The sequence below is a fragment of the Mobula birostris genome, chromosome 22, assembly GCF_030028105.1.
Source record: "Mobula birostris isolate sMobBir1 chromosome 22, sMobBir1.hap1, whole genome shotgun sequence".
Lineage (NCBI taxonomy): Eukaryota > Metazoa > Chordata > Chondrichthyes > Myliobatiformes > Myliobatidae > Mobula > Mobula birostris.
The window spans coordinates 59382837-59396045 of NC_092391.1; the positions used below are offsets into that span (position 1 = coordinate 59382837).

The window sequence follows — 13209 nt, forward strand, 5'->3', positions numbered from 1 at the left end:
GTTTTCCTTTCACCTAATCTTCTTACCTGCTCATCACCTCCCTCTGGTGCTTCTCCCCATCCCTTTCTTCCATGGTCCCATATCCTCTCCCATGCAGTCGGCATTAACTCTTGGCTTGTTACAGGGTCGACAATGGGTGGTGTACTTTACACCACTAATGATCTCCAATTGGGGCTTAGCTCCCACCACTGTCTGTAAGCAGTTTCTATGTTCTCCCCATGACTGTCTGGGTTTCCTGCCACATTCTGAAGAAGTACGGCTAGGGTTAGTGAGTTGTGGGCTGCTGTCAGCACTATCAGACTAATACCAGAGGGCATGCATTGAAGGTGAGAGGGGGTAGGTTCAAGGGGGGGTGTGAGAGGCAAGTTTTTTTTTAAACTCAAGTGGTGGATGCCTGGAATGCACTCCCTGGTATGGTGGTAGAGGCAAATACATTAGAGGCTTTTAAGATACTTGAAAAGGCACATGGATGTAAGGAAGATGGAGGGATATGGACAATGTTTGGGAAGGGGGAGGAATTAGTGTTTGGTGTTTCTGAGTTGCTTGTGCTTAGGCTGTACTGTTTGATGTTTGCCGTTGGTGCAAAACGACACATTTCACTGTACTTTTTGATGTACGTTATGACAAATAAAGCTAATCCTTAATCTTTGACACTGGTCTTCACTGCAGTTGGTTGCTTTGTAGATCACTGCTTGCCTGCAGTCATGAAGCAGTTGCAAAGAGTGATGAGTTTCTGTAGACAATTAAATCTGAGGGGCACGGTTGGCAGGCTCCAATTACTCAAGGTAGAAAAAAATGCCAGTGGCTGACACTGCTCCCTGCGTTTGTCATGTGGTGGAGAGCGGCTAAAAATCAGGAAGCAGGCGACGGGCACCTTGGTGATACCCTTCCCCATGGCACAGAGCAGGGAGACCTCTCTGTAGCTACTAGTCACATTTGCCTCTCCTTTTTGAAGGTGTATACGATTTAGATCACATTCACAACTATCTATACAGATGTTACAATCTGCAGATTGTCAATAGGAATAAGAACTACATTGTTTCACCATGTACACAAATCCTTCCCCTCTATTGAAAAAATGAAAATACGAGCATTTCTGTCCAAACTGGCATGGTTTAAATTAAAAAACCCTACTCATTGAGTTTTTGTTTCAGCCTTGATATTGGGCACAGTAGCACAGTGGTTAACACATTGCTTTACGGTACCAGCAAATGGGGTTCAATTGTCTCTGCTATCTGTAAGGATTTTGTACATTCTCTCCATGACCGCATGGGTTTCCTCCATGTGCTCCAGTTTCCTCCTAATTTCCAAAGCAGTATGGGTTAGTAGGTTAATTACATGTGGATGTAATTGGGCAAAGTGGGCTCACTGGGGCAGAAGATTGTGTTACTGTGCTGTACTCAACTACTGGACCTGGAAACAATCTATAACTTTCGATGCCTGCTAGTAACATCATTAAAGCCACATCCCCATTCCGGACACTGTCTGTTCAACCTCCTGTCATCTGGTAGGAGATACAGAAACATCATAGCCAAGACAGCAAGACTGAAAAACGGCTTCTTCCAAGGGGTGTTGTCTAGCTGAATTCCAGCTTGCCAATGGCCTTTATAGACTATAAAAGTCAGTTTCTGCATGTAAATAAGATTTTTTAAAAAAAATTATGCCATACTGCATGCATTGTAAATATCTATTTTGCATGGACTGAAGTAGCACCACAATCTCGTTGCTCTGAGCTATGACAATAAAGTTCTATTTTGTTCCATTTCTAAATAAAATTAAACTAACAACAGTAGGACTTGGGATACTTCCAAGAAAACAATGAAGAATATTAGACAGTGCTATTCTGCAAATTATTAATATGGCTACAGTGGAGAGCCAAGAACAGATCAGTTACAATTTTAATTTACGAAGAAACACTCTCAAGGGACTGCATGGCCTATTGCCATTTACAACGCCCTGCTTTTAAGACCATTGATTAACAGAGAATGCAAACAGAAAATCAGATTTAAAAAAAAACACAAAATGAGATTTAAACCACATCGTATTTACCTCAAGTTCATCGCTGTCTTTGGGCTTCTCATCAGAGGTCTGTTTGATAAAGTCAGGAATGAGGATTTCCAGTGTAGCACGGGCTGGCAAAGATAAAGGAGAATATGAAATGTAGAAATTATGCACAATAGGTTTTAAACTACACGTCCATAAAATAAAAAACCTGTTTACTCTCTACAAATAAACAACAATAATAACTAAACCATTGTACGTGGACAATTGCAGTATGGTTGTAGAGGAGTAGTTTGATCTAATTTAGGCCACTGACTTAGAAAATGCTCCTCTTGAAAGAGCTTGCATCCTCAAGAATGAAATCCTTGTACTATCACAGCCTAGGAGAGAGTCATCCATACTGGCTCTACATGAAAAGAATCCATCTAGTCAAATTAATGTTGGTATTTATGCATATTTTACTTCATATCTGTACTTCTACCTTTTTTTTTAAAAAAGATATTTCTTTGATGAATGTTCCCATTTTATGTTACATGTTGCGCCAACATGCCACAGCAATTTCCTAATACATGTAGATGTATATGGCAAATAAAGCTGATCCTTAATCCTAGTCCCAATGACCCACATTCTAATGACGGTCTCCCTTTAAGAGGACCACAACCTTGTTGTTGAGTTTGGTGGCTTGTCATGCCTCAATGACTCAGAGGCTGGAGCCAGGGCTTTACGCTTTGGCTCTTGGTTGAGTCACCAAGGCCAAATAGGTCAAAGGGTAGAGGCCAGACCAAGAGTGGTCCACCGGTCCTCCAGATTCAGTTTACTTGACTGGTAAAACAAAATTGTTGTGCAAACAGCAATGAAGAATCCTTCTACATCTGAGTGCAATGGTATGGACAGACAGAGAGGGAGTACCTTCATTGCTGTCCTAAATGGCAGCAGTGTAATGGGCAGTGAGTAAGAAGTTATGTCTAACTTCCAATTCTTTTCTTTCAAACGTTACAGCAAAATTCTATTAACTTGCCACCTGAGAATCATGATGGTTTGGCAGTTGGCTCACCAGAACTTCACTGGGTCCCCAGTTCCCATGCTCTCGTCCTGAAACTAACCGGGTTCACAGCGGAATTTATTACACTACCATAAAAAAAACCTAATTTAAAATGTCACACATAGAAAACACTGGAGGAAGTCAGCAGGTCAGACAGCATCTATGGAAAAGAGGAAACAGTTGCCATTTCAGACCAAGACCCTTCTTTGGGACTGAGAGGGAAAGGTGAGATGCCAGAATTGGGTGGGTGAGGGGAAGGAGGCTAACTGGAAAGTGATAGGTGAAGCCATGTGGGTGCGAAAGGTCAAGGGCTGGAGAAGAAGGAATCTGATAGGAGGTAGAAGTGGACAAGGGGAGAAAGGGAAGAGGGAGGGGACTTGGAGATTTAATCAGCAGGTGAGGTGAAAGGTCAGAGTGGGGAAAATGTATTGGGGAATTAATATGAATAACTGCGAAAGTGTGAAAGATGCACCAATCCATCATTACTGAAACATAGTCAGCTTTCTCAGCACTACCTCCACTCTCACCACTGGCAGTTAAATTATAACAAAACAACCATTACCAGCCTTATTCTTTGCAAGCTTTTTACTACTGGCAGTTCCGGTACCATAGGTGACTCCATCAATTACCACTGAGGCTCCAAAAGGGTCACTTGGATTTTCTGAAATAAATGCAACTAGAAGTTAAAAGATACCAGTGAACCAAAGAACTTCCGAGAATAATTTTAAGTTGGAGCCTTAATTTAGACTCCTTTATTTAAATGAATGCAGTAAAGTTGTTTAATTATATTTGGAAATAAGCAGGCTAGGTACCAAAAGGTACTTCATTTAAGTCACCATCAACTGTGCAATTTAAATCTCAGAAATACAACCATATATAGTCTTGCTGGGTGGAACATCCATTGTTGTATGACAGAGCAGTTTAAACAGCCAGTTGTTTTAATGTGCTTTCAGGAAATGGTTCTCAGGACGAAGACCAGATCAGCAAAGTTGGATTTATTGCTTCTCCCAGTTTGGCTTTATAACTGATCGACCTCTTAGGCGCTTGCATCCTGGGCTGGATTGCGGTTGTGAACTTTAATACAAGTACTTACAGTCATTAAGCATGCAATTATCCCCTTGCTCTCTTTTCTGGAGCTCAGCAAAGATGATGTACTCACAGTAAAGCAACACACACAAAATACTGGAGGAACTGAGTAGGTCAGGCAGCATCAATGGAAAAGAGTGAACAGTCGACTTTTCAGGCCAAGAGCCCAAAATACGATGTTCTGAAGAAAGGTCATGGTCTGAAACATAAAACTGTCTACTCTTTTCCATAGGTGCAGCCTGACCTGCTGAGATCCTATAGCATTTTGTGTGTGTTGCTCTGAATTTCCAGCATCTGCAGATTTTCTTGTGTTTGTGGTACTCCCAGTAGAGACTACAAAACCACCCTATGCTTTACAACACCCTCTGAACATAAATATCAGTCTAAATTACAGGGAAAATTTGGAATAAGGGCTCTTAAAAGTCGATAATAAATAAATTACTTGTAAAATCAATTGAAAATGGCTTTAAATTGCAGGGAAGCTAAATTTAAAATTGCCTTGGGCTACAACTATTGCAATCCATCCCCCACATCAGAACAGATGGCTAATTTCTATGCATTACTTGCTTTTAAAGAGGATCAATAAATGTTTTTGATAATATTCAGGATTCAAGGGACATTATAGAGTGGAAACAGAAAATCATGTACTTTTTAATTACAGTGTATATATAGTTATTGTTTTTAATAATGGTTCTTTAATATTTAAAGCAACTTTTACTAGTCAGGCTGAAAAATCACTTCATCCCTCTTCCTGGGGTCTCACTGTGACAAAGGCCACCACAACACTATTTCCAAGAACCCATTAGGTCCTCTCTCTGCCTGTCCCCAAGGTCTCACCGAACCAGGGGTTCCCAACCTTATTTTTATGCCATGGGCTACTTCCAATAACCGAGGGGGGTCCGTGGACCCAGGCTGGGGACCTCTGCAGTGAAGCACACATCCCATAATCTCATTTGACAGACAGCACTCCATTAAAGGAGGTGCCTTGACTCCTATCATCATTGCTTGGATGACCTGAAAACCAGGTAATTGTAAAGGGTTCACAAACATTTTATTGCAACGTATGCCAGGAGACCCAAATTGAAGAACTCCAATAGAGAAAGTGTTCTTGCCACAGCTAGGCAGCAGCCAGGTAGCATAGTGGTTAGCACAATGCTTTACAGTATAGACGATCCAGGTTCAATTCCCACCACACTGCCTGTAAGGAGTTTGTACATTCTCCCCATAAATGGTGCTCAGATTTCTTCCCACAGTCCAAAGGCACACAGGTTGGTAGGTTAACTGGTCAATGTAAATTGGTCTGTGATCAGGCTAGGGTTACATCGGGGGAGGACTGCTGGGTGGCATGGATTGAAGGACCTGTTCCACATTGTATCACAATAAATAAATTCGATTGCAGAGGCAAATGGAGCATAATGTTTAACAAAAATTTGGAAAATACGCTTATCATGAGAAACTTACCACATTCAAAAAAATTGTAAACAGGGCGAACCTTTAAGACCCGTTGCATATATTCATGTAGTATACAAACTTCTGATTTCCCATTTGGATTAATGACAAACTCTGACAAAGAAATGACAAGAATATGGAATCAAAAGCTTCAGTTACAAGCTGTTTTAAGCCCTCATGAATTATGTTCAGAATACTAAATAGTAAAATTTCATTAAATGAAATACAATATCCAGATTAACTACCAACACTAAATTAATCATTTATCCCTTGTGAAATAAATCATACACTTGATGAAAAATGCCTCATACTTGCTCAATCAAATTTTCATTAAATGCTCAACTAGTTATGATGATTAATGCAATATATAAATACATACATTATACATATATTATTTTTTAATAAATGGTTCATTATATATTATCTGGCTGCATCACCGAAGATCGTCTTGTGTTCCAGATCACAGCTTTTCTTACTTTGTAATAATATGGAATTACAGTGAAGCAACAGTCAATGGAGTAAATTGAATGTTGTGATGCAGCTGGAGGATAATCAAACACAAAGCAAATCATAAGACCATATGGCACAGGAGCAGAATTGGGCCATTTGGCCCATCAACTCTGCTCTGCCATTCATTTGATTATGGCTGATCTATTATTCCCCCTCAACCCCATTCTCCCTACGACCTTTGACGCCCTTACTAATCAGGAACCTATCAACTTTTGCTTTAAAAATACTCAATGACTTGGCCTGCACAGACATCTGTGGCAATGAATTCCACACATTCACCACCCTCTGGCTAAAAAAATTCCTCTTCGTCGCCATTCTAAAGGGGTGTCCTTCTATTCTGAGGCTGCACTCTCTGGTCCTAGACCCTCCCACTATAGGAAATATCCTCTCTATCCTCTCTAAATCCTCTCCATCTAGACTTTTCAATATTCAGGAGGTTTCAATGAGAAACCCACCCCCTCTCCCTCTTTCTTCTGAAGCAGCGGTCCCCAACCACCGGGCTGCAAAGCATGTGCTACCGGCCCGCGAGGAAACAATATGAGTCAGCTGCACCTTTCCTCATTCCCTGTCACGCACTGTTGAACTTGAACATAGGGTTACCAACTGTCCCATATTTGCCGGGACATCCCGTATATTGGGCTAAATTGGTTTCTCCCATACAGGACCGCCCTTGTCCCGTATTTCCCCCGCTAAAGTAGAGCGTTCCATAGAACCATAGAAACTACAGCACAGAAACCGGCCCTTTGGCCCTTCTTGGCTGTGCCGAACCATTTTCTGCCTAGTTCCACTGACCTGCACACGGACCATATCCCTCCATACACCTCCCATCCATGTATCTGTCCAATTTATTCTTAAATGTTAAAAAAGAACCCGCATTTACCACCTCATCTGGCAGCTCATTCCATACTCCCACCACTGTGTGTGAAGAAGCCCCCCCTAATGTTCCCTTTAAATTTTTCCCCCCTCACCCTTAACACATGTCCTCTGGTTTTTTTCTCCCCTTGCCTCAGTGGAAAAAGCCTGCTTGCATTCACTCTATCTATACCCATCATAATTTTATATACCTCTATCAAATCTCCCCTCATTCTTCTACGCTCCAGGGAATAAAGTCCTAACCTATTCAACCTTTCTCTGTAACTGAGTTTCTCTTTTTTTTTTATTTTTAAATTTTATTTTTATTTGGATAAGGAATTCACAAATATCATGTACTTTTTTCACACATATAACCTTTTCCATTTTTTTATATGTATAGAACTATAATTATTTATACATTCTTAAGTACACATTGAGATGATATAAAAGGAAATTAGGCACTTAAATAGATAATTATGTACTGTGGTAATTCTAATCTATTAGGCTAAGTAATGGTATTAGTTGTTAAGAAAAATAGTAATAATAGTTTCCATATAACCCTTCTGGACCATTTCCACTGGACCAAAATGTTGTATGTAAGCCCATGTAACAACCATTGTAGGTGTTTATATCCTAATTTGTTCATGCTTGCTCCTGCCTGCAGACATAATTATCCAATCCCTATGTACTTATTTACTTAATTTTTTCATTTTTTATCCCTTTCCCAAATCTTGCCCTTTACTTGTGTTAAGTCTCTATTTTCCAAAAGAAAACAAAAAAAAAGACATTTAGACTAGGGGTGCTTACGTTAGCAATATTACTGTGTTGATGAGAAGAGCAGTATAAATCATTAGGAGAGTCATCTAAAGTCTGCTCGCATTGGGGTTATATATTCAATCCATTTATTCCAGATTTGATAAAATTTTTCTTTTTGAATTCTCAGGGAGTAAGTCAACTTTTCCATTTTAAATATTTCCAAGATAATTCCGTGCCAATCTTCTAATGTAGGTGGTATTGGATTTAGCCACTTTCTAGTGACTGATTTCTTACTTGCCGCTAAGAGGGCCTGCAGCAACTTTATATCTTCCTTCTGTTCAAGAAACAATACATGCCCCAAATAGAGCGTCTCAAAGTTCAGAGGTATCTGGGACCCAAGTACCTCAACTAATGTTCTATGAATACCTTCCCAATATAGACTTAATTTAGGGCAATCCCAGAAAATATGAAAATGATTTGCCTCCTTGGAGCCGCACCTTCTCCAACACGTCACATTTGTATCTTTATATTTTTCCTGATATGGGGTCTTGAAGTATCTTATAATGTTTTTCCAACAATGTTCTCTCCAAGTCAAAGAATTAGTCGAGGACCATTGAAAGCTGCAGATTTTCCCCCCAAGCCTCCTCTGAAAGTACCAACCCCGCTTCTTTCTCCCAATTCTCTTTAATATACAGTGTATTTACATTTTTAGCATGGGAGAGTGCATTATATAATCGAGAAACTGATTTACTAGGTATTGAACTGCAAGCCAAATTCAGAATCTTGAAAAATTCTAATTCTATTGTTGATAGGTCTATATATCTACAAATCTGGTTAACATAGTTTCGTACTTGAAGGTACCTAAAAAAGTCATTATGTTCCGGGCCATGTTTGTCCTGCAGGATTTGGATTTATCTATAAATGAGAGATAGGTTGTAAGATCTTTCTTTATCCATAGCTCAAATCGTTTATCTCCTCTGTTGGGAAGGAATTCAGTATCATATGCACACCATCTAAAGAGTTTTAACATGTTATTAATTCCACATGAATTAACCACCTTCTGCCATACTTTTAATGTAAGATTTATCCAACTGTTTTTAAACTTTTCCAACTGGGCCATCAATCCTTTGTCAGCTATTGAGGCCTGTAGAGGAAAACTGTCAACTAATCTAAATTCTATTTCCTTCCATCTAGCCTTATATTCCCTATTACACCAATATAACAGAGGGGTTATCTGTGAGGCATAAAAATAATTTCTCAGGCAAGGAAGAACCATACCTCCTCCTTCCTTCCCTAACTGTAAGGTGTTATATCAAATTCTAGGCTTCTTTCCTTGCCAAATGAAGCGGGAAATCCATTTGTCCCATTCCCTGAATTGATTATCATCCACCTCCACCAGTAAAGTAAGGAAAAGATATAATAACCGAGGAAGAATATTCATTTTTATAGTATTTATCCTTGAATTTAAACTTAAAAAGGGGATAAGATTCCATCTATGCATATCTGCTTTTATCTCTGAGATTAATGGCCCATAATTTACCTGTGACAGTGTTGAAAGATCCTTCAGCAGGGTTATTCCTAAATATCTTAATGATTTAGCTTCCCACTTAAGATCGTATGTATCCTGCAATTTTTTGGATGGTGTATAATTTAGGGACATAACCTGTGTTTTCTTTACATTTATTTTACAACCTGATATATTCCCAAAGTCATCCAACAGTGTAAACAATTCTATAAATGATTTTTCTGGTTCACTCAGATAGACCAAAACATCATCTGCGAATAACGCCACTTTCTGTTCAATCCCTGCCACCTTGATACTTTTTACGATTTCCCTCTGTCTTATTAGTTGGGCAAGCGGTTCAATATATCGCGTAAAAAGGAGAGGAGAAATTGGGCATCCCTGTCTAGTGCCTCTCTCTAAGATGAAGGAGTCAGAGAGGTCCCCATTTATCTTAATTCGGGCTGTAGGGCTGTCATATAGAGTCTGAATTACTTTAATAAACTTTTCTTGAAAGCCGAATCTTCCTAACACTCTGTATAGGAATGCCCAACTAACCGAATCAAAAGTTTCTCAGCATCCAATCCTACTACCATTGTCTCTGTGTAACTGAGTTTCTCAAGTCCCGGCAACATCCTTGTAAACCTTCTCTGCACTCTTTCAACCTTATTTATATCCTTCCTGTAATTTGGTGACCAAAACTGAACACAATACTCCAGATTCGGCCTCACCAATGCCTTATACAACCTCATCACAACATTCCAGCTCTTATACTCAATACTTTGATTAATAAAGGCCAATGTACCAGAAGCTCTCTGCACGGCCCTATCTACCTGTGACGACACTTTTAGGGAATTTTGTATCTGTATTCCCAGATCCCTCTGTTCCACTGCACTCCTCAGTGCCTTACCATTAACCCTGTATGTTCTACCTTGGTTTGTCCTTCCAACGTGCAATACCTCACACTTGTCTGTATTAAACTCCATCTGCCATTTTTCAGCCCATTTTTTCAGCTGGTCCAAGTCCCTCTGCAGGCTCTGAAAACCTTCCTCACTGTCTACTACACCTCCAATCTTTGTATCATCAGCAAACTTGCTGATCCAATTTACCACATTATCATCCAGATCATTGATATAGATGACAAATAACAATGGACCCAGCACTGATCCCTGTGGCACACCACTAGTCACAGGCCTCCACTCAGAGAAGCAATTCTCTACCACCACTCTCTGGCTTCTTCCATCGAGCCAATATCTAATCCATTTTACCACCTCTCCATGTATACCTAGCGACTGAATTTTCCTAACTAACCTCCCATGCGGGACCTTGTCAAAGGCCTTACTGAAGTCCATGTAGACAATATCCACTGCCTTCCCTTCATCCACTTTCCTGGTAACCTCCTCGAAAAACTCCAACAGATTGGTCAAACATGACCTACCACGCACAAAGCCATGTTGACTCTCCCTAATAAGCCCCTGTCTATCCAAATGCTTGTAGATTCTGTCTCTTAGTACTCCCTCCAATAACTTACCTACTAATGACGTTAAACTCACCGACCTATAATTTCCCGGATTACTTTTCGATCCTTTTTTAAACAACGGAACAACATGAGCCACTCTCCAATCCTCTGGCACTTCACCCGTAGACAGCGACATTTTAAATATTTCTGCCAGGGCCCCTGCAATTTCAACACTAGTCTCCTTCAAGGTCCGAGGGAACACTCTGTCAGGTCCCGGGGATTTATCCTCAAGACAGCAAGCACCTCCTCCTTTTCAATCGGTACAGTTTCCATGGTCTCACTACTTGATTCCCTCAATTCCATAGATTTCATGCCAGCTTCCTTAGTAAATACAGACACAAAAAACCTATTTAAGATCTCCCCCATTTCCTTTGGTTCCGCACAAAGCCGACCACTCTGATCTTCAAGAGGACCAATTTTATCCCTTACAATCCTTTTGCTCTTAATATACTTGTAAAAGCTCTTTGGATTATCCTTCACTTTGACTGCCAAGGCAACCTCATGTCTTCTTTTTGCCCTCCTGATTTCTTTCTTAAGTATTTTCTTGCACTTCTTATACTCCTCAAGCACCTGATTTAACCCGTTTCCTATACATTTCATACAATTCCCTCTTCTTCTTTATCAGAGTTGCAATATCCCTTGAGAACCAAGGTTCCTTATTCCTATTCAATTTGCCTTTAATCCTGACAGGAACATACAAACTCCGCACTCTCAAAATTTCCCCTTTGAAGGCTTCCCACCTACCAATCACATCTTTGCCAGAGGACAACCTGTCCCAATCCACGCTTTTTAGATCCTTTCTCATTTCTTCAAATTTGGCCTTCTTCCAGTTCAGAACCTCAACCCTATGAAACCTTTCATGCCGAAATGGCGTAAAGCTCAGAAACAATTGCCATTAATTTATATGGGAAAACTTTTTGAGACCAAATAAATAACCTACCAAATCATACCAAATAACACATAAAACCTAAACTAACACTAAAATATAGTAAAAGCAGGAATGATATGATAAATACACAGCTTATATAAAGTAGAAATAATGTATGTACAGTATAGTCAGGAAGATCAAGCCAAAACCGATTTGTGGGGAAAAAAATCGGCACATACGTACATGCGCACATCACACATGTGCACAGAGGTGCCCACGCAAGGCTTCATGGTCATGGTAGCCTTTCTCGGGGTAAACACAAGTGTCCCGGGATTTGACTGCTACTTTTGTCCCTTATTTGGGAGTGAGAAAGTTGGCAATCCTAACTGTAAAAGACATGTTGAGGTGAGTTGAACCCTACTTGAACACCACCTTCCCCCCCCCCCCCCCCCCAGCTGGCCGGTCCGCAAGAATATTGTCAATATTAAACCAGTCCGCAGTGCAAATAAAAGTTGGGGACCCCTGTTCTGGAGGACAGCCCTTCTCGTCTCTCCACATACCTGAACCAGTCCATCCCAGGCCACATCCCTCACCACACAGGACATGCCCACTTTTCTTTGCTATCACCCCTGGGTACAGGTCGATGGTAAGATAATTTTCATTTTACAATGCGCAATTTTGCCTATTATATGACAACAAATAAGGATAAAGGCAACCACGCATTGCAGAAGTTTACTTTCTGAAAACTGTCACAGATATCCAAAGTTCAAAACAGAAATATTTATTTTACCTTTTTTAGTAGGTGCATCCTGAACTGAGAGAGTAATGAGCTTCTGATTGGCTGGCAGAATAGGCCGCTCCACTTCGGCCTGCTTCCGTTTCATCTCCCGATTAAACTGGCGACGCTCTGCCCAGGTCCTGAATTTCTTCACCGTGACTTGTTCAAAATCAAAGCGTTTCTCCAAGTATTTTTTAAATTCATCAATGGCTGGAAATTCAGTTGAGTTTATATTATTGGATTAACAATAATAAAAAAAAAACAGAACTGTACTTAACTAAACTGCTGGCTCCCCAGATGCAAACTTTGAAACACATAAAATATAAAACCATATAAAATTCCTCAAGATTCTGAATGAGATAATTAAAAATTGCTTGGTATAGGAAAGAGATACTATTCCAAAGCAATAAAACCGACATATCTATATGCATCATGAACACGGCTTTGTAGCATCTTTAAGAAATCAGCATTAACTTATTGAAACAAGAACATAATTCACAAGTGAGAGCACAATAACCACCTTTCCTGCTTTTATCATGATTAAATCAGATAGCAGAAGTTCTACACTTAAATTGCAAGCACAAGCAATTTACATGTTATTACTTAGATTCAAAAAGGAATGCTAGAGAATATTACACTAACTATAGCAGCAGTAGTACACAAATTTCAACACAAGACAGGTCAAAATCTTAAAATTACTACTAAACATTGTTAAATTTACCTGTCTGATAGGGTCATAGAAAAGTACAGCACAGAAACAGCCCATCTAGTCCACGCTGAACCATTTAAACTGCCGACTCCCATCAACCTGCACCGGGAACATAGCCCTCCATATCCCTTCCATGTG

General features: G+C 40.0%; 1 protein-coding gene across 3 annotated transcripts in view; it reads right to left on the reverse strand.

Annotated features, from left to right (window-relative positions):
* dgcr8 (DGCR8 microprocessor complex subunit) overlaps nt 1-13209 on the reverse strand; it is an 81955-nt gene that overhangs the window by 51071 nt on the left and 17675 nt on the right. For all 3 annotated transcript variants that reach the window (XM_072240849.1, XM_072240848.1, XM_072240851.1), the window contains exons 6-9: nt 12375-12572; nt 5591-5692; nt 3606-3704; nt 2050-2132 (exon numbers count right to left, since the gene is read on the reverse strand). In XM_072240849.1, coding sequence (XP_072096950.1) covers nt 2050-2132; nt 3606-3704; nt 5591-5692; nt 12375-12572 — 482 coding nt within the window. The remainder of the gene's footprint in view (nt 1-2049; nt 2133-3605; nt 3705-5590; nt 5693-12374; nt 12573-13209) is intronic.